This window comes from Coenobita brevimanus, chromosome 108 (assembly GCF_032717465.1).
Source record: "Coenobita brevimanus isolate Jiangsu-jjx chromosome 108, ASM3271746v2, whole genome shotgun sequence".
Lineage (NCBI taxonomy): Eukaryota > Metazoa > Arthropoda > Malacostraca > Decapoda > Coenobitidae > Coenobita > Coenobita brevimanus.
The window spans coordinates 8197935-8220364 of NC_137061.1; the positions used below are offsets into that span (position 1 = coordinate 8197935).

At 44.3% G+C, this 22430-nt stretch overlaps 1 protein-coding gene and 1 non-coding gene across 8 annotated transcripts in view; both read left to right on the plus strand.

Moving 5' to 3' along the window:
- LOC145416998 (sex-lethal homolog) overlaps positions 1–6207 on the plus strand; it is a 124105-nt gene extending 117898 nt beyond the window's left edge. For 3 of the 7 annotated variants that reach the window (XM_080285843.1, XM_080285846.1, XM_080285844.1), the window contains exon 7: positions 3209–6207. In XM_080285843.1, coding sequence (XP_080141969.1) covers positions 3209–3448 — 240 coding nt within the window. In that variant the 3' untranslated portion in view covers positions 3449–6207. The remainder of the gene's footprint in view (positions 1–3208) is intronic. The other 4 variants (XR_013900377.1, XR_013900379.1, XR_013900378.1 and 1 more) reach the window with 3 other exon arrangements.
- On the plus strand, positions 1991–2109 carry LOC145417047 (5S ribosomal RNA). The gene has a single exon (XR_013900392.1). It is a non-coding gene; the product is annotated as a 5S ribosomal RNA (ribosomal RNA).
- Positions 6208–22430: the final 16223 nt, after the last annotated feature.

Consider the following 22430-nt stretch of genomic DNA (forward strand, 5'->3'; position numbering starts at 1 on the left):
GGACGGTGAAAGAAGGACAGCTTTAAACTGCATTCCACTGGGTTCACATACAGTTTAGTTGAGGGTTGCAGCAGCTACAGTGCTACTGCTGATAAGCAGTAATGTACTTCCTCTGTCCATGTATAAATCATGTCAGACAATATTAATTTATACCAGAATTTCCAACAGGTGAAGTTGTGATATTGCTCAGTACTTCCTTATGTACGCTTCTTAATGTTAATTGGTTTGTTTTAATGTGATGGAACTAGGCCACACCTACAACTTTAAGTGTAGTTCATGGTTGCATAAAATTTAATGAGCCGTCATTATGAGGTAGGAATGGGTCTCCTTTGTTACTAGTGAAATCAGCCATGGAATCTAACTATGCTTGGCCATTAACTGAGCCGAAACAGGTAATGGATCTTTGTCAGGTTAAAACTCATCTGCTGAATTATTCCGGTTAGACAATGAGCAGATGAATAAATCAGAGGGGGTGTAGGTAGGATCCAGAATAAAAAAAAGAGAAGTTATGAAAGTGGGAGACATATCAGTAGCACGCGCAGTGAAGTGGGCCACACAGCCGTTCACATGTCATTCAAGCCCTGGAACCCCGGCCCCATCTGACAAGCCCATCCAGATGTAATATTGTTTATATATGTGTATGTGTGTGTGTGTGTGTGCTGAATTCCTCGCATGTAATGCCACCAAAAATGTAACATGCAGAACAAATCAGTGTGGGAGATCTTAGAGTGCCTCGCAGAACCACAAGGATTTGGCTAAAGGAATGTTAACAGCCTTTTAAGCCTCTTGGTTGGGACATCTCTAGTATTTGATTCTAGCTGATTCCAGGCAGTTTTATTCAGCTTAGTCATAGTTATGCAGTTGTGTTAAGGAAAGGGAGGTAAGGTATGGTAATGTTGGCTGTACAGTACTGAAATACTTCTTCATTTACAGGGCATTTATATTTTCATGTACAGTTGCAGTATGTATTATTGCTTCACTTTTTAGTCCAACAATTATGAAACTCTTACATGATATTCTGAAGTCTGTTGGGTTCTAAGGATCACATCACTGGGTTTTGAAGGTCATTGCTCACTGTCTCGTTATTTATCGTAAGGAAGTGGATGGATATGACTGCAATAGCACATCATTTTTGCTGGAGAGGTATGCCCTCATATGGTGGCACTGATATATAAACAGGCAGGTCCATTGTCGAGTTATACAGACATCCCTCACCTCCCTTGTTATCCCCCCAAAAGAGAGGTGAAGGACTGTAGGAACCTGGTGTCAAACCAGTTCGCGTCCAGATGAACAAGTGCATCATGAGGATTTGATTCTCATATGGTATTAATAGCACAGAATGCATACTTTCAGTAGGGTAGGATTTACTGTATATCAGTACATGTTTAGGATAGTACTAATATTGCCAGTGTTGTGAATTCACAAGCATATTTTTATCTTGAGGAACTAATGACCATATGCTTGACACAACCCCTTCAATCCAATAATATATTTTTTTGTGTGTTCTTCCTTTCACCAGATGATTTTATTTACTACTATTACCGTGGAATTCCTAAATCGCGTGGTTCTAAATAGCGGATTCATAATACGCGGCAACATCATGCAAGTTTGCAACATAAGTAAATTGCAGAAATTACACAAAATTCATGAATGCAGCCTTCAAAAGTGACCCTTTTCTGATGCCTTGTGTAATATGCACCACCATTACCTCAAGTCTGCACATCTGGCTGGGTGTAAACCAAAATAAGTCAAGCATAGCAATTACTAAACCAGTCATATTCAAGCATAGCACTTACTATAAGCCAGTCACAGCACTTCCATCTCATGCCATGGCAATTCTTCCCATTCCAAGCATGAAGGTTGTTAGTGTCCGCTGGTGACCAGTTTGATGTAGATTTGGGGGTAAGGGGGCAACTTTTTCAAGATGACAGACCCATAAGTAATTTTCACTATGAGATTAGTTATTTCCATATTGCAGAATTCTTAAATTGCCAATGGCCATACCACGTTGAGTACACTGCTTCCCGTCCGATCAGCGAAGTTAAGCAACGTTGGGTCTGGTTAGTACTTGGATGGGTGACCGCCTGGGAACACCAGATGCTGTTGGCATCCCTACGTGTCAAGTGGGGTTGGTGGAGGATTAGTGCCCCTCCCTGTAAAACAATTAACACTAAGCCCTTGATCACCCCGTTTGGGATACATGGCGTCTGGCAATGGATGGATGGATGGATGGCAACTTGTGCCCAGTCTCATATGACCATGATTTAGGAGACTCCACTGTGCTAATATCAGAGAGAATCATCTGTGGGTGGAGAAACATACCAAACCTCTCTTAGCCTAAGAATATTAGCCAGCAGAGGAAATTGACATGTAGAAGCCGTGAAATATTTGGTGAATTTTTTATTCAGGTATATGTATCCCAATCCTCAGGGTTATCATTTTTACTGTGGTATATGATAGCATTAGCCATGAGATATGACCATGTTGTAACAGATATGATTGTGTTCCATTTCAGACAAGTTTTGTTAGCTCTCTCACTGTTCCGCTGTCCCTTCCCTTATTATTGTGGATCCTACTTATGCCATCCTTAGGTGGACACAAAAAATGATGGTGATGATAGCTCTTTTCTATATTTTCTCTTTCTTTGTTTTCTTGTTGCCAACCTCACCCCATCCTTTGGTGGGAAAAAGGTCAGGATGCTGCTGATGTAAGTGATACGATTTACCTCACCCAGCACTTAGGTGGGCAAATATGTGTGATGATAATGGTGGTGGTAGAATTGCTGTGTACTAACCTGCTCGTTGGTCACTACTGTAATGTGTACTAACCTGCTCATTTGTCAATACTGGACCAGAATTGAAGTATCAGCTTTCAGATTGATGAGTATATATTTCTGTTTTTTTAACCAGCAGAATTATCAGTACCGGCTTTCAGATATATATTTACCGGCACTTTCTTTTTCTGTGTTGTTTGTTTGCTGATTTCATTCCTTTTCTTTTTAATTATGTATTTATTTTTTCCATTATTTATTTGTTCCATTTATTTATATGATTTAGTGCCATTTGGCCTTAATTGCCAGGTTCTTGGAGTTCATTGTTCAGTTCACTTCTGTTTGCTGGATTATACCTCACCCCATCATAAGATGGGAAAAAAGGTCAGAATTGTATTGATAGCTTTGTCGATATAACTGCCATGTATTAACCTGCAGAATCGTCAGTACCAGCAGGGGGGCAAAATGGCCCCAGACCGAACTGCCAATCGCTACAACCCCATCGGGAGCGGAGGGGGATATGGCGGCGGTGGGAGCGGAGCGGGGTATGCCGGCCACTTGCCTCCTGGCCAAAACTCATTCTACAACTTCTCCACCCCGTCGTTCAGCGGAGGGAACTACACCTCATTCTCGGGCATGAGTGCTGGCTCAGCTGCAGACGGCTACGCTCGCTATTGAGGTTGGCGGCATGGAAAGAAAAAAGATTTGAGTGACATCATCGTCATCATCCTGACCTCATTTCCCCACCTACAGGTGGGGTGAGGTAGGATCCAGAAAACAAAAAGACCTATCCCCACCCCATCTATAGGTAGGATTGGACTCTGGTTTACCTCATCTGTAGATGTGAAAAAGAGGTTGGGATGATGATGATAATGATGATGATAAGTGACAAAAACAAAATATTCGAGTGACATCATCATCCACCTCTTTTTTCCTGCCCATGGATGGGGTGAGGCAGGCTTCAGAAAGCAATGAAGGGACCCTGCTGCACTCTTACCAGTAGATGGGAGGAAGAGGTTGGGATGGTAATGATGATGATGAGTGACAAAAACAAAATAAAATAATCCCTGAAGGAGTTTCTACAAATACCACCACGCCGTGACTGAGGCTGCCCGCGCTGCAAGATTCGAGTGACAAAAACAAAATACAAGTCCCTTGAAGGATTCCCCCCCACCCCCTAGAAATACCATGGACCAGATTCACAAACAAACTTAGGATCAGTTCTCTGTCGTAACTGTGATCTGTATTTGCAGGAAAGACAGTAAGTTTTTGTTGGTGACAGAGAAGAAAAAAGAAGTGTCTGAAAGGTTGAGAGCAGTACGTGAGGATAAAGTAGCTGAGGTGGTGTTGTCATGGCCATCCCTTGTTGAAGGGTCCTGTGAGGCAAGGTGTTGGAGATGATTATATGGTGATGGTAAGGAAATGAGAGTGCAGAGTCCCTATGTCTCCTGTTCCTCCTACAAAAAACAGATCTTAAATACAAGAGGAAAGTTATTGTAGATTATGTTTTTTGCAGGAAGAACAAGGAAAGGAAAGTGCATAATCTTCCTGTGCATCAATAGCCACTTTGTTTTCACTTGACAGAACTGTGCCACTCCCACAACTGAAGAATATTTTTTGCCTGTGTTACCTTAAATTGGATGAGGACAAGTTGCAAGGTAAGAATGAGTCTCCTTGGTATTAATCAGATACACTTGGCCATCAGTTGATCTGAAAGAGGTTAGGAATCTGTCAAGTAAAAACAAATGCTCGAAGTTCTTCCTGCAAAAGCAAATTTAAGATATGATAGGGAATTATTCATAAATATGTTTGAGAATGTTGTACTGAGGCTGCCTGCTTTAGAGATCTGTGCAGAATGGTGAAAAACTGGTCAGTGTTGCCATTTTGGGTCTTTCCCAGCTGTACTGAAGTTCATGCTGTGTATTTGTGGGTTTGACAATTTTTAGGCCTTACTGGTTTCTTCAGTGGCCTAATGCAGCGTACATAGAAACTTCAGGATTTTTTTTTATTGATTTTGAGTAGTAAATGCTACATCAGCTTGGATCCAGTTCTGAGTTGTTGCAGAATTACTATTACTGATGACCTTAAGGTTTACAATGTCTCTCTTCTAATTCACCCATATGATCATTAGTAAGTGCAGCTCATATCAGCTGGGTATTGGATCAGTGTTGATATAGCATTTTTTTCTCAAAATTAGCCCAAGTATAATCTTGAGTTTCACATTTCCCAGGATACCCTGATAGTGTGGAGTAAGCATCGGTGATGTGGGTGCAGGTAGAAACAAAATGGAGGTCTTGGCCAGTTTCTCCCATGTATGGTCTCAGGCTCGCAGTGCAAGAATTGAGTGACAAAAAACAAATTACCACAGTTCATGGAGGAGATTATACAATTAAAATACAATGCTGTTATTTCCATGGGTGTTTTGTAGATGGAATTATGCAAACAAAACTACACAGAGCTAATAACCTGTTGCAATGGTTTAAAACCTTAAGGTTGATTTTTTTTTCTGTGTTTTGTTTTACAGTGATAGTATATTATATGAAAATATATTATTTGATCTTGAAGTTTTCCTCATAAATAGTGGCATTATAAGTAAACCTTCCAAGTGAGGGCATCGACTGCTGAACAGTTAGTGAAGAAATTGTGTTTATCCTATAAAATATTCAGGCTTTAATGTAAATTGAAGAAATGTACGATGCATTTTGAATGCTTAGCCGTCTGGTGTAGTTGTCATTAAAAGCTACTTTTAGCACTTCAAATTTTTTAGCTCTGTTTCATCTCATTGCAACTAGGAGTTTTTTCATTTGGAATTATAATTGACTTTGATGGGATATTTTTTTCTCATAGCAATTGTCACTCAAGATTTTTCATTATAATTATAGTTATTTTGTTTTTGTAACTTGTGCTGAGTATGGCTTGGCCAAATCTTGGTTTGAGTACCAAGGTTGACCCACATTTTTGTGTATTTTTCTCTTTTTGTTACTCTATATTAACCAACAATGTTTCAGAAGTGTGTGTTTTTCATTAAGTATTTTATTATACTACGGATTTCCCTGCAGTGGACAAGTATTTGCTGCTGTAGCTAGATAATGTCATTTATTATGGTTATTATACTATAGTCTTATTCATATATCCTATAATTACATAATTGATGGTTTCATATATCTTTTTCCATATGTGTTCTTGGATGCTTGGAAAATGGTTTGTTATTTTTAGGTACAGTAACTAAGGTGTTTGCTTAAGTTTTTCATTAAGACCTTGACCTCACTATTTGGTTGTTCATGTTCTATTATTGATCGGTAGACAGTGTACCGAAACCTACTGTAACATTATTATTATTTTTTTCATGAAAAACTCAACAAATGTTTTGTACAGTGCAACATTATTTTTGCTCACACTGTAATAAGTTACTTGACAGATATATTTAATAAAGTGAAACTATCAGTGCTGCCTTTTCTTTTTCCCCTTCAGTTCGTAATTTAACTTGGTCAGCATATCGATATATTCTGTGCCAGCTACTACCAGATGATTATGTTTGCTAAGAGAATATCTTTTTGTGGAAGGGCTGTTGTTCTTGACGTACCAGCTTGGGGTTCATCTGTATGTGAACCTGGTAGACGGCAGGCTGGAGTAGTCCTGTAGTCCACTTTCCTCCGTTAGGGGCAAATGGAGGGAATTAAGGGATGTTTTTATAACCAGGCACATTTCTGCCCCATTATATCGGTGCCATGGCGTGAAGGCATCCCTCTCCATACCAGCCTGAGAATGCTGACATGGACGAGTGTAAGAATGCTGTGAAGAGGTTGAGGAATGGACAGGCAGCAGGTGTTGAGGTACTGTATGTGCTGAGGAATGTAATGGAATGTATGAACAACTGGACTAGTGGAAACAATGTTGGACGGCATGGATGACGGAGCTGTAGACTGCCAATGGAGTAGAATGTATGTACTGGTGCAGACAAAATGATAATGAAGGTGCAAAAATTATCGTGGAATAAGGTTACTGTATGTTGAAGGAATATTAGTGTCTGGCATAAAAAAAACATGATGGCTTTATGGTTGGGAGTGAATGCTAACCTGTTAACGTCATAGGGTTCCTGTGTGTGGGGCTTAGCTGGAGCGTATCCTAGAACTTCCCCATTCTTCGGAAATTGCCATATTCCGTCCGTTTAAAGGTCCCAAGGCACCAACGGGTTTAACCTATGAGTGATATGAATGAATGGTTGGGCATAAATGCCAGAAATCGCGTGAGACCAGTGAAAATATGACTGCTAACTAATGTGTGAAATTTTCATAGAGTGGACGGAAGAAAAAAGATGAACTCGTGAAAGATGTGGAGCAAGGAAGGCTATCAAGGATTTCTTCTGTTACTTCTATATAATAATAAAAAAGTTCATGACTTTAAAGTAAAAAATATTTCTTCATAAGATATGGTCGAAATATCATTGCAATTTTAAGAAATTTTATTATTAACGAATTCTGTATTCCAGCAGAAGCAGCGCCATTTAAGCCGAACAGTGTAAACACAGGCACGTTTTGTTGAAATACTGTAGATAGTGTTGAGGATACTTATTCTTCTGTAGGGTCTCTGCGCTTTACTGGACGGCTGAAAAGGATGGCTGCTTTCGTCAGGATAATTAGTCACCAGTTCTACAGGTGTGTAGTATTTTTATCGATACAAAAATAGTATTTGAGCAGATGTTTCTACATTCTGTAGTATTGTTTAATGTAGAGGGGGTAAATGGACTAAGTGGCAGGGCGTAGCTAGAATTGAAAAAAAAAGGGGGGGGGAGGGGTAGCCAGCCCTAAGTTTGGAGTGGCACAAAGAGGTAACTATGGTATCCTAGATGATGTAGGATAGTAGGTGGGAAACCCGCCGCTGGCTGAGACACGATAGGCCACAGTACAAGGTATATGCATATAGATATTAGACTCAGTGCCAACGAGTTCTGAAAAGCCCGAACATCGACGTTATTTCATGCTCTAATGCACTCAGACTCACTGTGTGGTAGAGATGAGCCGTACCGCTCATTCATATTGTTCATAAGCAACGTTGGGTCTGGTTAGTACTTGGATGGGTGACCGCCTGGGAACACCAGATGCTGTTGGCATAACTCCCTACGTGTCAAGTGGGGTTGGTGGAGGATTAGTGCCCCTCCCTGTAAAACAATTAACTCTAAGCCCTTGACCACCCCGTTTGGGATACATGGCGTCTGGCAATGGATGGATGGATGGATTGAACCCATTGGTGCCTTGGGACCTTTAAACGATCGGGATATGGCAATTTCCGAAGAATGGGGAAGCTCTAGGATACAGATCTACGAGCCAGTAGGAGGCGGGCGATACGCTAAGTACCCTTCCAGCTAAGTCCCACACACAGGAACCCTGTGACGCTAACAGATTAACTTAATTGCGGGCACCAAGAATGACATACCTTCAGCAAATTCTCTTGCAGCCACCTTACTGTGGAATAATTACAAAATACTACGCGGGACCCATGAAAGAAACTCCTAGGAGGCTCAAGAAGCTCTCCGCCTGTTTTTGGACATAGACCACCATTACGGGAACTTTGCTATAACTAGTCAGTCGAGATATGAGACCTCCCTAGTAGAACTCCTCTCAGCCAACTCCAAGGTTTTCCATTCTTACATTCGGAGGAAGAATCCTACCATTGCACCTCTGAAGACATTTTCTGGGCAGATTGTTTATGACGCTGAGGCCATGTTTGAAACATTTGCTACCTCCTTTGCCTCATTTTATACCGTAACTTCTCCGTCCTCAGCTCCCCACCAAGCCTTCGATGGTCACATTCGTGATCTTGACATCAGCCATAATGACGTTACAAATGCCTTGAGCAAAGTGGACGCCTCCTCCTCCATGGGTCCTGATGGTATCCACCCTTACCTTCTTAAGTAGGCTACTGTAGTCCATTGTTAGCATATCCCGCATATCCCCTGCTGTTGATCTTCTGGGTATCTTATAGCCAAGAAACTGTGCCACAAATTTGGAAAATGTCTGATGTTATACCTGTTTTCAAAAAGGGTTCTAGATAAATAACCCTCTTATGTACAGACCTATTTCTCTTACATCGGTTCGTGTCAAAACCATGGAGCGTATTATCACCAGATTTATTTGTAAGTACCGTACATTGAATCGAACGACCTTCTGACCAAGGATCAGTTCGGGTTCAGACCCGGACGATCAGCAGAGGATCAACTTATCATTGCCTGTAATGAAGTTCCCAACAGGTTAGTAACTGACTACAACGTGGACGTAATCTACTTTGACTTTTCTAAGGCGTTTGACATTGAATGCCATGATATCCTAATTGTCAGATTGCGAAACCTGGGTATCATGGGACGTTTATTAGATTGAGTTGGGGATTTTTACTAGATCGCGAAATGAGAGTCGTTGTCAGTCATCATCATAGCAACCCCAGGAGGGTACTAAGCGGTGTCCCTCAGCAGGTGCTCGGTCCTTGAACCCCTATTGTTTCTGTTGTGTCAGTTTTCTTAACAGTGATGTGAATTCACCTACGAAAATATATGTAGATGATCTCAAACTGTATGTAAACAACAAGCTAGATACAAACCAGAATATTGTCGATAATGTGACTACCTGCCAAGCAGACATAAACACCCTCGCTAGGGTTTCAAAATCTTGGGTTTTATCCACGAATACTGACAAATGTGTACACCTGAGATATACCCGTAAAAATATCCCATGGGAAGAACTTGACCTCTGTGGTATGGACTACTTGAATGATCTACCTATCCCTGAGAGGAGCCCTGTATCTGACCTGGGAGTACTGATTGACTCTTCAGTTAAATTTCACCAAAATATTTCAAACTTGGTTCATAAAGCCGGGGCTTTGTCGCACAGTATTTTGAAGTCCACTGTAAATCGCGATGCCTCGTTCTTGATCCCCTTATATACAGTATCTCCTGCATCCGTCCATTGCTGGAGTACTCCTCGTCGTTGTGGAATCTGGAGTACATAGGCGACCTTAGACTGCTGGAATCAGTCCAGTGACGTTGGACAAAGTCTATACAGGGGCTTGAAAACCTGGATTATGCGATTAGATTGAGGGCTTTGAACTCATTCTCCATACAGGGGAGACTGCTTCGACATGACATTATCAAATACTGGCAAATGTTTCATGGAAACTCCTCATTAACCCCAGATGATCTGTTTGCTCGTCCTTTTTGCCCTCCTACTCGGGGCCACCATATGGTGCCCACTCCAGATGACATCTTGACGTGCGTAAGATCGAGAGTGTTCAGATTCAGATACGTATCTCTTTGGAATTCCCTGCCCGACTCTGTTGTTTCTATGCAGGACCTAGCTTCTTTTAAAGCAGCTCTCACTTCCCATCTCGGCGATTTCATGTTCCAATTACAGTAACTATTGTGATGATACTATTTTTTGTCCTCTTGCTATCTGCCCCCCCCCCCCCAATTAGTTCAGCTGCATATGGTGCACCTTCCAGCCCATATCTTTGCTTTGCTCTTTCTTATTTTCTGTTTTCTGTGGGCTGGCGTATCAACAGTGTGTGGCTTCCGTTGCCAAGCCCTTCCTTTGGGCAGGCTCAGGGTCCGGGAGGCCCATCAGGTGAGATAACCGCAGCCAAGTGTCAAATTGGCGTTCTCCCTTTACCTTGACCTGTACTAAAGAGATCTCTTATAGAGGGGTTCGGGGATTTTCCCCGGAAATTTAAGGTGGCCACAGGGGTGTCAGACGATGTTCTATTTGGGCCGTCGAATCCGGATTCTGTGATCTGTCGGCCATGACTCAGTAGAATCCATGATCTTCTGTGAACCCACCTCCAGACCTGGGTCGAGTTGGATCATCTTTCCGAGCACCTTCAAGAATTATTTCCAGTTTCTCTGCCACTGAGAGTATTTATCTCTTCAACAATGGCGTCAGCTGAAGGAGATGTATGGCAAGTGCTCTGATAAGTTTGGAGCTAATATCAAGTGTGGAGATGGTGAAATGTGATAGGCAGTCAGGGCAACACTCCAGTGTGGGACTGGTACGGACATTATCGGAGGAAATGTGAATTGTGCTTAAAAACTGAATCATTTAAGAGTCCCCTGAAAACGGAAGCTAAGATAATACCATGATAGTGAAATACTTACCCCCTGAAAGCTGTGGCTAACATATGCCTCCAAGATGAGAAAGATTTAAGGAGGGTACTCTTTCTTATAATATTGTACATTGATTTATTGTTATATATAGAAAAGTAACCCTATTCTAAGAGAACCAAGATTACAAAATTGTGGGAATACAGAAATTTTGGCATATTAGAATGCATTAGTCGTGTGGTATCCGAAAAATGCCTCTACACCCACCATATTTCCATACTGTGTGCGTCGTATCCTAGGTAGTTGTGGGTGATTTCTTAACGTATATTCAGTGGAGATTTACTCAGCACAGTGTAACTCAGTAGGCTACCTTTTTACATGTTATTAATGCATATTATATCGATATTGAAACGACGTACATAATAAAGTAGAGAATGTTGGAGGCATTAAAATGCCCGCCGTGCCCGCCGCCGGACCTCCCACCTCATCACCTCCCACACCACCACCGGGCCGCCACCGCACCACCACCCCAGGAGGACACATTGGTGAGTTTAGTGATCTCAGTCAAGAGGGTCATCAGGACATTACGGTCCTAGGTCCTTATTCCCCGCAATTGCCTCAACCCCAGGTGATTAGGGGAAGTAAACTACATTGCGGGCGGAGCAGTGATCGACAGAAGAGGGGTGGGACTGAACCAGACTCAGTCCCAGGTAGCACCGTATTGACGGCTTTGTTACACCCTCTAGGGCAGGAGGCCTAAGGGCAAGAGGCCCAAGGCTACGGCCTAATAAAGAGTGTGAAGGGGAAAGCGACCCCAGGCTCCGGCCTTAACACACCAGAAAGAGAGAGATGCCCCAGTGCATCGCTCTCTTGCTGTTCTCTCCTTCAGGAGCAACATCCCGTTGCCGGCCCTAAGCTGTGGCGTGAGGGCGACCCCGTTCGTCCGGCAGATGTTCCTGCTGGGATAGATCAGCTACCGGCTACGGCCAGAGTACGGATCAGGGTAAAGAGCCCTTGCTACCGTACGTGTAGCACTTCCCTATTACGGAAGCAACACCCTGTCGTCGGCCCTAAGCCGCGGCATGAGGGCGACCCCGTTCGTCCGGCAGTTGCTCTCCGTACGGGTAGACACTCGGCTCCGGCCGGGGCACGTACCAGGGTAGAGAATCCCCTGAAGGTAGACTCAATCCGTATTGGAGAGAGTGTGGCCTCTGTGCCCCTCACTCCGGCTTGTCTCCTACTACGGGGACAACACCACGCCGGCGGCCCTTAGGCGCGGCGAAAGGACGGCCCCGTCCGCCCTACAGGTGTCCCCTGTACGCCGGGCAAGTTCACGGCCACAGCCAGAGTGTGTGACGGGAAGGCGACCCCAGGCTCTGGCCTCCAGACGCACTCGAGAGGACACGGGCAACGTGAGTCCGCCTCCCGCCTCTTTCCCTTCGGGGAGCCCTTCACCACCACCTGGGAATATAGCCCCGGAGGAGACGCTAGAGTGGTGGCAAGGCCCAATATTGGGCTTACCGCCTACACCCGGGAGTTCCTTGTTCCTGTCCGAGCCCCGTAGGAGACGCTGCCGCAGCCCAGTCCTGACGGTGCCTCTCCCCCTTGGTGCCCGCAGTCCCAGGACGCCCCGGCCAGACTCTCCAACTCCCGACGAAGGCGATTCGGGCTCCCTCACTCCCCGGAGTCGAAAAAGGCAGGCCCGACTACTCCGGCTGTTTGGCCCCAGTCCCGAGGGCCACCTATCAGGTCGAGGCCCACAGACCAAAGGGCCTCCCTGCACCCCACCGGCGCGGCCCTAGTACGAGGGCCGCCTCCCAGGTCTAGGCCCCCAGACGGGAGAGCCTCCCTGCACCCCACCTACGAGTGCGACCTAGAGTGACTATTGCCCAGGAAACAGGAAAACTGACAGTGACTCCGTAAGAAACAGTAGTCAATAGTGGCCTATCAGAACTCAGTGTTGACAGGGCAGAAAGTGAACTTTGTGAATTATCCTAGTCCCTCCCCATGTAAGAGAGTCAGAGAGTTTTCTGTGAACACCTGAGGTAAGGGCGCGCGGGCTAGTCAAAAGCTTAAGTGTACGTGTCTCCGTGACAAGGTGACAGAGTCGAGTGTCGCTATCCGCACCCTACCTCTTTTATAGTAATATTCCCCATCTAGACTCCCAACCTTGTTTATTCCTTATGTGAACAATTCTATTTATATCCTGCCTCCAAGTGACGTATAAACCATATTGTAAATAATTCACGATCTCCCTGTGTGAACATTGTAGTGTATATGACTCTGCTCTGGGGTGTGTATTGTTACGATTAGAATTAAGGTAATAGATGTGTTAAGGTATACTGCCTGGTTTTTATGTCCTGTTCCTTTGTTGGTGCTTTACTTCCGGTCTAGAAAGAGGACCCTGCTTCAGTAGCTAGTGTTTTTACGACGAGAAGTCGCCTTAAAAACACAGCATAACAGGCATAATAATGCTAAATAGCTGAGAAAGATGTTGCAGATATATTGATAGCCCCCGTGTTTTAGGCGGCATAGCTATTCATTTTGCATTTAATATTCTCTGTTGTTATTTCTATCGATTTAATGTAGATTGCTTGAGTAACATTCAAGAGGAAAATGAGATGTACTATGCAGAATAAATCGCCAAGGAAAAGCCTTGTGTGACGAAATTTCCAAAGTGAATATGAAATTCAGCCCAACTTCTTCGACTGTGTAGGTAAGAGTTCAGGATGAGGTGTATAAAGTGCTCCATTGAAACACACTGGAGGTATCCTGTGTTGCGGGAACGGCTCGGTCTGCTGGTGTGGGAGTGGTGTATGGATTTTTTTTTTTCATTTAATTTGCTTTTCCTTCCTTTGTTCATCTATAAGAAAAATTACGTTGACTGACGAAAAATCACCTGGCGAAGTGTAAGAGGCTCATTATACAGGGCGGTCTACTAATAACGCTCCGCCAGGCGATGTCTGGTGTGTTGCGGGGACGGCCCAGTCATTGTTATCATTATCTATTTCTCCATTTCCCATTCCCACCGCCACAACGACGCCCACACCAGCCGACTGAGCCGTCCACACAACACACAAGATACTGCCAGGTGAATATCTAGTGGAGTGGTATTTATGGGCCAGGTTTTATGTGTAGCGCCGCGTATACCTTATGTTGTGTACGTGTTATCTCAAGTATCACCAGTCATTAGCATAGCACACCACAGCACGCCAGGTTGTGTCCTGAGTGAGTCTTCCCCTTCCATTATTTTTCCTTTATTATCCCCGTCAAGGAGAGTATGTTTCCACCCCCGTTTGTTTCTTTGTTAGTTTGTCTGTTAGCAAGGTTACAAACTAAGAGAGAGATTTGGACCAAATTTGGTGGGTAGATAGCCCATGTCCCAGGGAACAGTCGATTAACTTTTGCACCGATCCGGATCGTATTACAGATTCTGGACCCGGAAGACAATTTTTGTGAAACCCTAATCAGTGATGAGAAAACCTAACCCATTATGAAGAGTGGTTTGAAAATTACGTCGCCCTTGTCGGAGAGATGCGCTCCACTGAGTGTCCCTCTAGTTATTATTATTATTATTATTATTATTATTATTGTAATGCTAGGTGAAATTAGGCTCGACTTCTCGTTCCTATTTCACCTAACGTGGAGCGGGGTCCTCTTTCGAGACCGGAGCTAGTGCAATAAAGAGAGGCAGGACACAAAAACTCTAGGCAACAACCTTTACACGTATATTACCACAGTCAGACACAGGACAAATCAGCAGATATTACAGCACAATATTTAGCAATATAAAACCTTATCTAGGATATGTGTATCTCGCAGGATACTTGCTTCTCTGATACTATTGACAACACAAACAATCCTAGTGTATCAGGAGTGCAGTAAATATAGGCGTGCGCGGGGGCGCGGGAGGGGGTTGAGTCTCACTAGGAGGACATAGGGGAGGTGCGGGGAGTGACTTGTGACGGCTAGGGAAAGGTTATGGTAATACTGAAGGGCGGCAGATATTAGCCGTGAAGTTTATATGGTTTCCACTAGCCAAATACTTTTGTAATTGATTTTATCCTTGATTTATACTTACTTGAGATATGGGAGTGGGAGGTAAACAAGATTTATGGGTAGCGTGGGGGGAAGGAGAGAATACCATTAATACTTCCTTTCACAATATTCCTTCACAGTAATAGGGGTACGTCTTTATAGGCACAGGCTTATTAATTGTATAACAGAGATGTCACTCACACGTATAGTCAATCAGATCTTGTTTCACACTCGTCCTTTAACTTCTCACTGTGATCTGATTTACCCCGATATTCACTATATGAAATCACTGCACAATACTTACATTAGGGGAAATCACACTTAACCTAAATCACTCATGTTACAATATCACACGTATTCATCAGGGGGATAAGCAGGAACATGTCATAGGTGATCATGCTGGGCTAGGGGCACCGTCAATGCGAGGCGTGCCGAGAGGGCACGGGATAACTCGTAAGGGCATCCTCTCGCGTCCTGGACTTCCCGTGGCATCCGGACTTGGCTCCGGCGTGTGGCCCTCGGGACTGGGGCCGAATAGCTCCAGGAACCTCTGTGATAGGTTCCGGCGTCGTGGGGGTGTAGAGAGATCACGCCCGGGTGTCCTGGGGAGAGCCGAGAGAGACGGTGGGCTGCGGTCTCCAGCGTCTAAGGGCGCCGACAGGGGAGAGCTGTGGCAGCGACTTCCACTGGGGTCCGTCAGGTGCGTCTGCTCTAGAGCCAGGCGTAGGGAACAGAGACCAGGGGAGGCTGGGAGGCCTGTCTGGGTCACTTTGGGACAGGAAGCCTGGGCTCCAGTCTCCTGCCGTGGGGACGTCTCTCTACTCTGCACGCCCTCGGAGCGACCGTAGATCGTCTCACGAGGGAGGGAGCGACAATAGGCTGTCTCTACCACGACACTCTCGGAGCGACCATAGATCGTCTCACGAGGATGGGAGCGACCATAGATCGTCTCTACCGGAGCACCTTGGGAGCGACCATAGATCGTCTCTACCGGAACACCTTGGGAGCGACCATAGATCGTCTCTACCGGAACACCTTGGGAGCGACCATAGATCGTCTCTATCGGAACACCTTGGGAGCGACCATACAGTAGATTGTCTCTACCGGAACACCTTGGGAGCGACCATAGATCGTCTCTACTGGAACACCTTGGGAGTGACCATAGATCGTCTCTACCTGAACACCTTGGGAGCGACCATTGATCATCTCTACTGGAACACCTTGGGAGCGACCATAGATAGTCTCGACCTGAACACCTTGGGAGCAACCATTGATCGTCTCTACTGGAACACCTTGGGAGCGACCATAGATCGTCTCTACCGGAACACCTTGGGAGCGACCATAGGTCGTCTCTACCTGAACACCTTGGGAGCGACCATAGATCGTCTCTACCGGAACACTTTGGGAGCGACCATAGATCGTCTCTACCTGAACACCTTGGGAACGACCATAGATCGTCTCTACCGGAACACCTTGGGAGCGACCATAGATCGTCTCTACCTGAACACCTTGGGAGCGACCATAGATTGTCTCTACCGGAACACTTTGGGAGCGACCATAGATCGTCTCTACCTGAACACCTTGGGAACGACCATAGATCGTCTCTACCGGAACACCTTGGGAGCGACCATAGATCGTCTCTACCAGAGGGGCGCCGTCTGGAGCATGGTTTCTAACTCCACCCCTAGCTGGCTTAGCAATTCCACTACGCGAAGGTAGTGTCCTTCTCTTACGGTGGCGGCGGCGTGGTGGCTGCATGTCACAGGGGCGCACGGCCCGGGCTGACATGTGTCGCTGTTGCCCGGAGTGGTGGTGGCTGGTGGCGGCCACCCCGTGGGGTCCGTGTGGGGGTGTCGGCGTATCTGTGGGCACACTACATTGTTCTTGGCTTGCCCTGTCGTCGGAGGTACTATGGTATTCTTTGGGGGCACTGTCTTTCAAGCCACGCATTTTAATTATTATTATTGTTGTTGTTGTTGTTGTTACTATTACTACTGCTACTACTATCGGTACGATTTCTGCTGTACTACTACTACTACTATTACCGGTACGAGTTCTACTCTACTGCTACTACTACTACTGCTACTACTACTACTACTACTACTACTACTGCTATTACCACCACCACCACCACCAGCTTATTTCTGCCTATGAGTTGTAAGTATTCTCTTGTATATTTACGCAAATTATGTTGATGGCACTAGTAAGCCTAAGCAAATAATATAACAGTGAAAATAAAGGTGTAATAGAATAAGTCGGTAAGGAAGAGGTGTTGCGTCGCATCCATTACCACCACAACACGCGAACATGTAAAGTGTCGTGAGTGATGGTCCTAACGCACGTACTGTATATGAACGGTTTTGTTTTTTCTCCCTCTCTCTCCTTGTGTAGTGTCGTGAGTGATGTGTAGTGAGTGATGTGTAATGAGTGATGTGTAGTGTCGTGATGTGTAGTGAATGATGTGTAGTGAGCGATGTGTAGTGTCGTGATGTGTAGTGAGTGATGTGTAGTGAGTGATGTGTTGTGTGATGTGTACTGAGTGGTGTGTGATGTGTAGTGAGTGATGTGTACTGAGTGATGTGTAATGTCATGATGTGTAGTGAGTGATGTGTACTGAGTGATGTGTAGTGTCATGATGTGTAGTGAGTGATGCGAGTGATGTGTAATGAGTGATGTGAGTGATGTGTAATGAGTGATGTGTAGTGAGTGGTGTCGTGATGTGTATTGAGTGATGAGTGATGTACAGTGTCGTGTAGTGTCGTGATGTGTAGTGAATGATGTGTACTGTACAGTAGTGTCGTGATGTGTAGTGCCGTGATGTTTAGTGAATGATGTGTACTGTACAGTAGTGTCGTGATGTGTAGTGTCGTGATGTGTAGTGAATGATGTGTACTGTATAGTAGTGTCGTGATGTGTAGTGAGTGATGAGTGATGTACAGTGTCGTGTAGTGTCGTGATGTGTAGTGTTGTGAGTGATGGTTCTAACGTACACATGAACGTTTTTTTCTCCTTGTCTGTTAGGAGACATCCGAGGCGTATGAGTCGCATTAATAATAGAGTAATAGGTTGTTAGTGTACGGGCGTAGGTCACGAAGCCTTCTGATAGTAGATAATAGTCACGAAGCCTTCTGATAGTAGAGTAATAGTCACGAAGCCTTCTGATAGTAGAGTAATAGTCACGAAGCTTTCTGATAGTAGAGTTATAGTCACGAAGCCTTCTAATAGTAGAGTAATAGTCACGAAGCCTTCTGATAGTAGATAATAGTCACGAAGCCTTCTGATGACAGGGTAATAGTCACGAAATAGGGTAATAGTCACGAAGCCTTCTGATGATAGATTAATAGTCACGAAGCCTTCTGATAGTAGAGTAATAGTCACGAAGCCTCTTGATAATAGTGATAGTAGAGTAACAGTACAGTACCGTGTGGTTATTGTAGGGGCGTCGGTCAGGAAGCCTTCTGATAAAGTGGGTGGGGAGATTTCGTAATATATACTCTTTAGCGGTTTTGTCTTCAACCTCACCTCAGTAGCCTCCTGAATGTTATTGATGCAAGCCTCATGTATGCTCAGTTATACATTTATTTATTTGTCTGTCTATCTATCTATCTATATGTATGTATGTACCTGTATGTATGTATAGGGGATGCTCCGAAACCTTTAGTGCCGTGTGCAATACAAGCCATCCAGTATTCTTGGTGATATTTGGTACTGATGGAGACTTCGATATTTAAAAAAAATGGATGTAAATATTATAGAAGACGATGCTAAGGTGTAATCATATCGTTCACATCGTTTATAAGGGCTCCAACAAGCTTCCATGCGTCGGCTTTGGTGTCCTAATGACGGCTGTCCACGCTGCTCGATCTCTGGCAGCCTCCCTATTCAGTCCGATATCCCTGAGGTCACACTCGTGGAAAGTAACTTGCTGAGAAGTGCTTTGAAATTTCCTGTGCCCCCTAGAATACTGCATCTCACTCCTGCACATCTTGGATTTTTTTTTTTTTTTACTTAAAATGATGTACATTATATGAAAGAGAATGTTAAGGTGTAACATCGAAAAGAAATCGGTGAGGAAGAGTTGCTACGAAGACTCCTATTATGTCCGTCACACGCAAGAGTCATTACCACAACAATTACTACTGTTTATGACCAAATCACCACCTGCTATTCATAATAAAAACACACATACCAGTGCATATTTAGGTCCGTCAACTGTTGCCCAATAACATATATGCATAAATAAATAGATAAATAAATAAATAAATAAATGACATCCTTTCGCACAGACGTTTGTACAAGGGTTATATTCGCCCCTGTGTGGAGTACAACTTTCATGTGTGTCTTGGGAGGGGGGACTTCCTTTAAACAGCTCTTCTAAATACGGTGGGTTCAGTGGTTTTTCGTCACATCAATTCCCCTTTCACAGACTCCTTTCAACCTTTGTCTCTTCGCCACACAGTTGCATCTTTATTTTTTTTTTTTTATGGCAACTTCAATGGTCACTGCTCTGAACTGTCTGCTTGCATCCCTCCACCACTACGACAGGGCGTTGCACCCGTCTAGCAGCAAATTCTCACCATTGACCTGTCCAGCTTTCTAATGCAAGGGTTGACCGATACTCCCTCTTCCATGTGTGCAATAGGTCAACTCTGGAACTCTTCTGCAGTCTGTATTTCCTTCTGTCTATTACCTCCAGTCTTTTAAACACAATGTCTCCAGGCATCTCGAAATGAACGGGTCTGGAACATGGCTCTTTTTTTTTTTTTTTTTTTTTTTTTTTTTTTTTGCGGAAATAACATCGCTGGCTTTTAGCCCTTGGTTCCTTCTCTGCATTAAAACAAGATTGTGCCTTATCATCAGAGTCTTTGTATAAAAGGACACATATAATGGCATATTTAAGGGGGATAACGATGCCACAGTAACATCCATCGATAAATTAGTAACAGTAGTTGCAGCTACAGGCACAGCTGAATATGAACACGGTGGACTGCAGGCGTAAGTTCCTCTTGTGCCGTCCACCGTCCTTATTTCGGGGGTCAGGGAAGTGAGAGAGGTTTGTATAATCAGGTAGATAATGTCCTTGGTTATATCAATGCCACCACGTGAAGTAAAAAAAAAAAAAAGTAAAAGTTTCGTAGGAAAAAAGTAAAGATTGATGAAGGTAATAATCAATAATAAACTGAGTCATAATAAATGGGCACGCTGTTATGTTTAGGCCTCTAAAAGATGGCCCAGTAACCTGCCTAAATAAATCAGTAACACCTCTCTGTGTCTCTTTTCAGGACCAGCACTTGTTTGGACGTCCACTTCATGACCGTGGAAGTGCCGGTTAGTAATAATTCTTCTTTCGTGTAGTATTGTCTTGGCGTATACCTTGGGTGGCTGGTTGGGGTGCAGGGGTGTAGGTCATGTTGCTGATTACTTTGGTTTTGCTCTATCTTGGCCTAATATTGTCATCTCTTAGTCTTTAATACTGAGTCGTAATGGTAGATTAACACCAGAATTTAGATATAGTGATAAAGAAGTGCTATGGAAACGACGGAAAGCCATTGCAGCTACTGTTTTTTTTTTTTTTTCTACACCTGAGCTACGCGAATTAAGCTGCGAAAGGACGAAAATGTGGGCCAAGTTGGAGTAAGAACTCGTATAACACACCTGGTTTCCCACGGTGAGATTAAACGCAGTGGTAGTTTCGTTGCCGTTGGTAAATTGTGATTTGTGTTATACAGTAACTTCCACATTTGTTCGTAAATTTCACGCTGACCTTCTGTAAGTCTGGTATGGTGGTTCGTAGGGCTCCACTCCACGGACAAGTTGGCTGCGGCGAAGTGTAGTGTACAGTTAAATGTACAAATTCGTTCCCATTTCCATCCTTTTCCTCATCGCTACAAACGTAGACTCGTATTCTCGTCGGTTAAGGAAGCTCCCTAACACCTCTTCCATAGCAATTTATTTTTAGATATGGCTTGGTAATACCCGTTTGTACGTTATATATGCAGAGTATGGCGATATTAGAAGGATTTATGTAACACAGAAGAGGGCAGTAAGGTGCAATAAGCAAAATAAATCTGTTAGGAAAATGTATTAGGGAGCTTCTACCGACGGGAATACGAGGCTTAGATGTTTGAATGTGACTTGGTAGACAAAGATGTTTATTATCACCCTCAGACGAACGTAACAGCCACCTCAGTCCACTTCGTCACACACACTTGTATGAAAACAGTGGTGAACTAAAGGAAGGAAGGAAGATATAATGAAGAATTAGTATTGTAGGAGTAGAGGGAAAATAAAGGCCGGAAGAAACGCGGAAATATCAGGAAAAGAGGTAGGGCAAAATAGCAGAAGAGGACAGTAAGGAGAGAATGACTGGAGACAGAAAGGCCCCTTTTAGTCGCCTCTTACGACAAGCAGGGATACTGGGGAAGTATTCTTTACCCCATTCCCCAGGGGTTGTTTGGGGCAGGAGAGGCGGACGGACTTTCATATTTGATTGCACATAAATTACGTGGTGGTTATCGTTATTTATCCAACATTATCCCACAAAGACTACCCATCCTTGGTCCACAGTCGACACACTAGTTTCTCATTCTCTGCTTAGTAGTTCAAAAAGATGACAGAATTGGTAGAAACAGTTCCATACACTGGATGGAGGCCTAGGCAAAACATTGGATATAACCTTGTGTACACCCCTGTTTATTGAATGATGATTATGTCCTCTATTTTTTTATTTGCTATTGTGATAGACTCGGCGTTGGCGTAACGGCCCCGAAGCTTTCCTGAGTACCACACACACACACACACACACACACACACACACACACACACACACACACACACACACACACACACACACACACACACACACACACACACACACACACACACACACACACACACACACACACACACACACACACACACACACACACACACACACACACACACACACACACATTGGGAAAGGTTGTTGTTGTTGCTGTTGATGTTGATGGTGGGAGGGGCGGTGTTTTGTTGCTGTAGTTTTGTTTTGTTTTGTTTTATTCTCTTGATATTGTTGTTGTTGCCCCATGCTCATCTGGTGTGAACCCGGCGGACTGCAGGCTGAAATGGCGCTTTTCCTGTAGTTCAGGATCCTCCCTCACCGCGTGAATGCATCCCTCGTGGTGGACAGCGATTCGCCTTGCCAGAGTCAGACCAGGATCCTTCCCACGAGGAGATGCAGAACATGGTGAGGTTTGGCTCCCGGGTGGTCGCCGCTGCTGCTCCACCCAGGGTACACAGCGCCACCAGGTGTAGGATCCTCGTCAACGTCAGTGAATTGAGTGTAACTCCGGAACTGTCTTCCTCAGTCTGTCATTCCCACTGCCTATGGCCTCCAGTCGTTTAGAGGTAGTGTGGTCTGTTACTGTAGCACTGCATACTTCTGTGAAGCTGTCGATGGGAGAGGGGTAGTCAGTATTAACCTTAACCCATCGCCATGCTAGCTGAGTATAAATGGGGAGTGGGTGTCTGTAGTGAGCGTAATGCATCAGAAAGTAG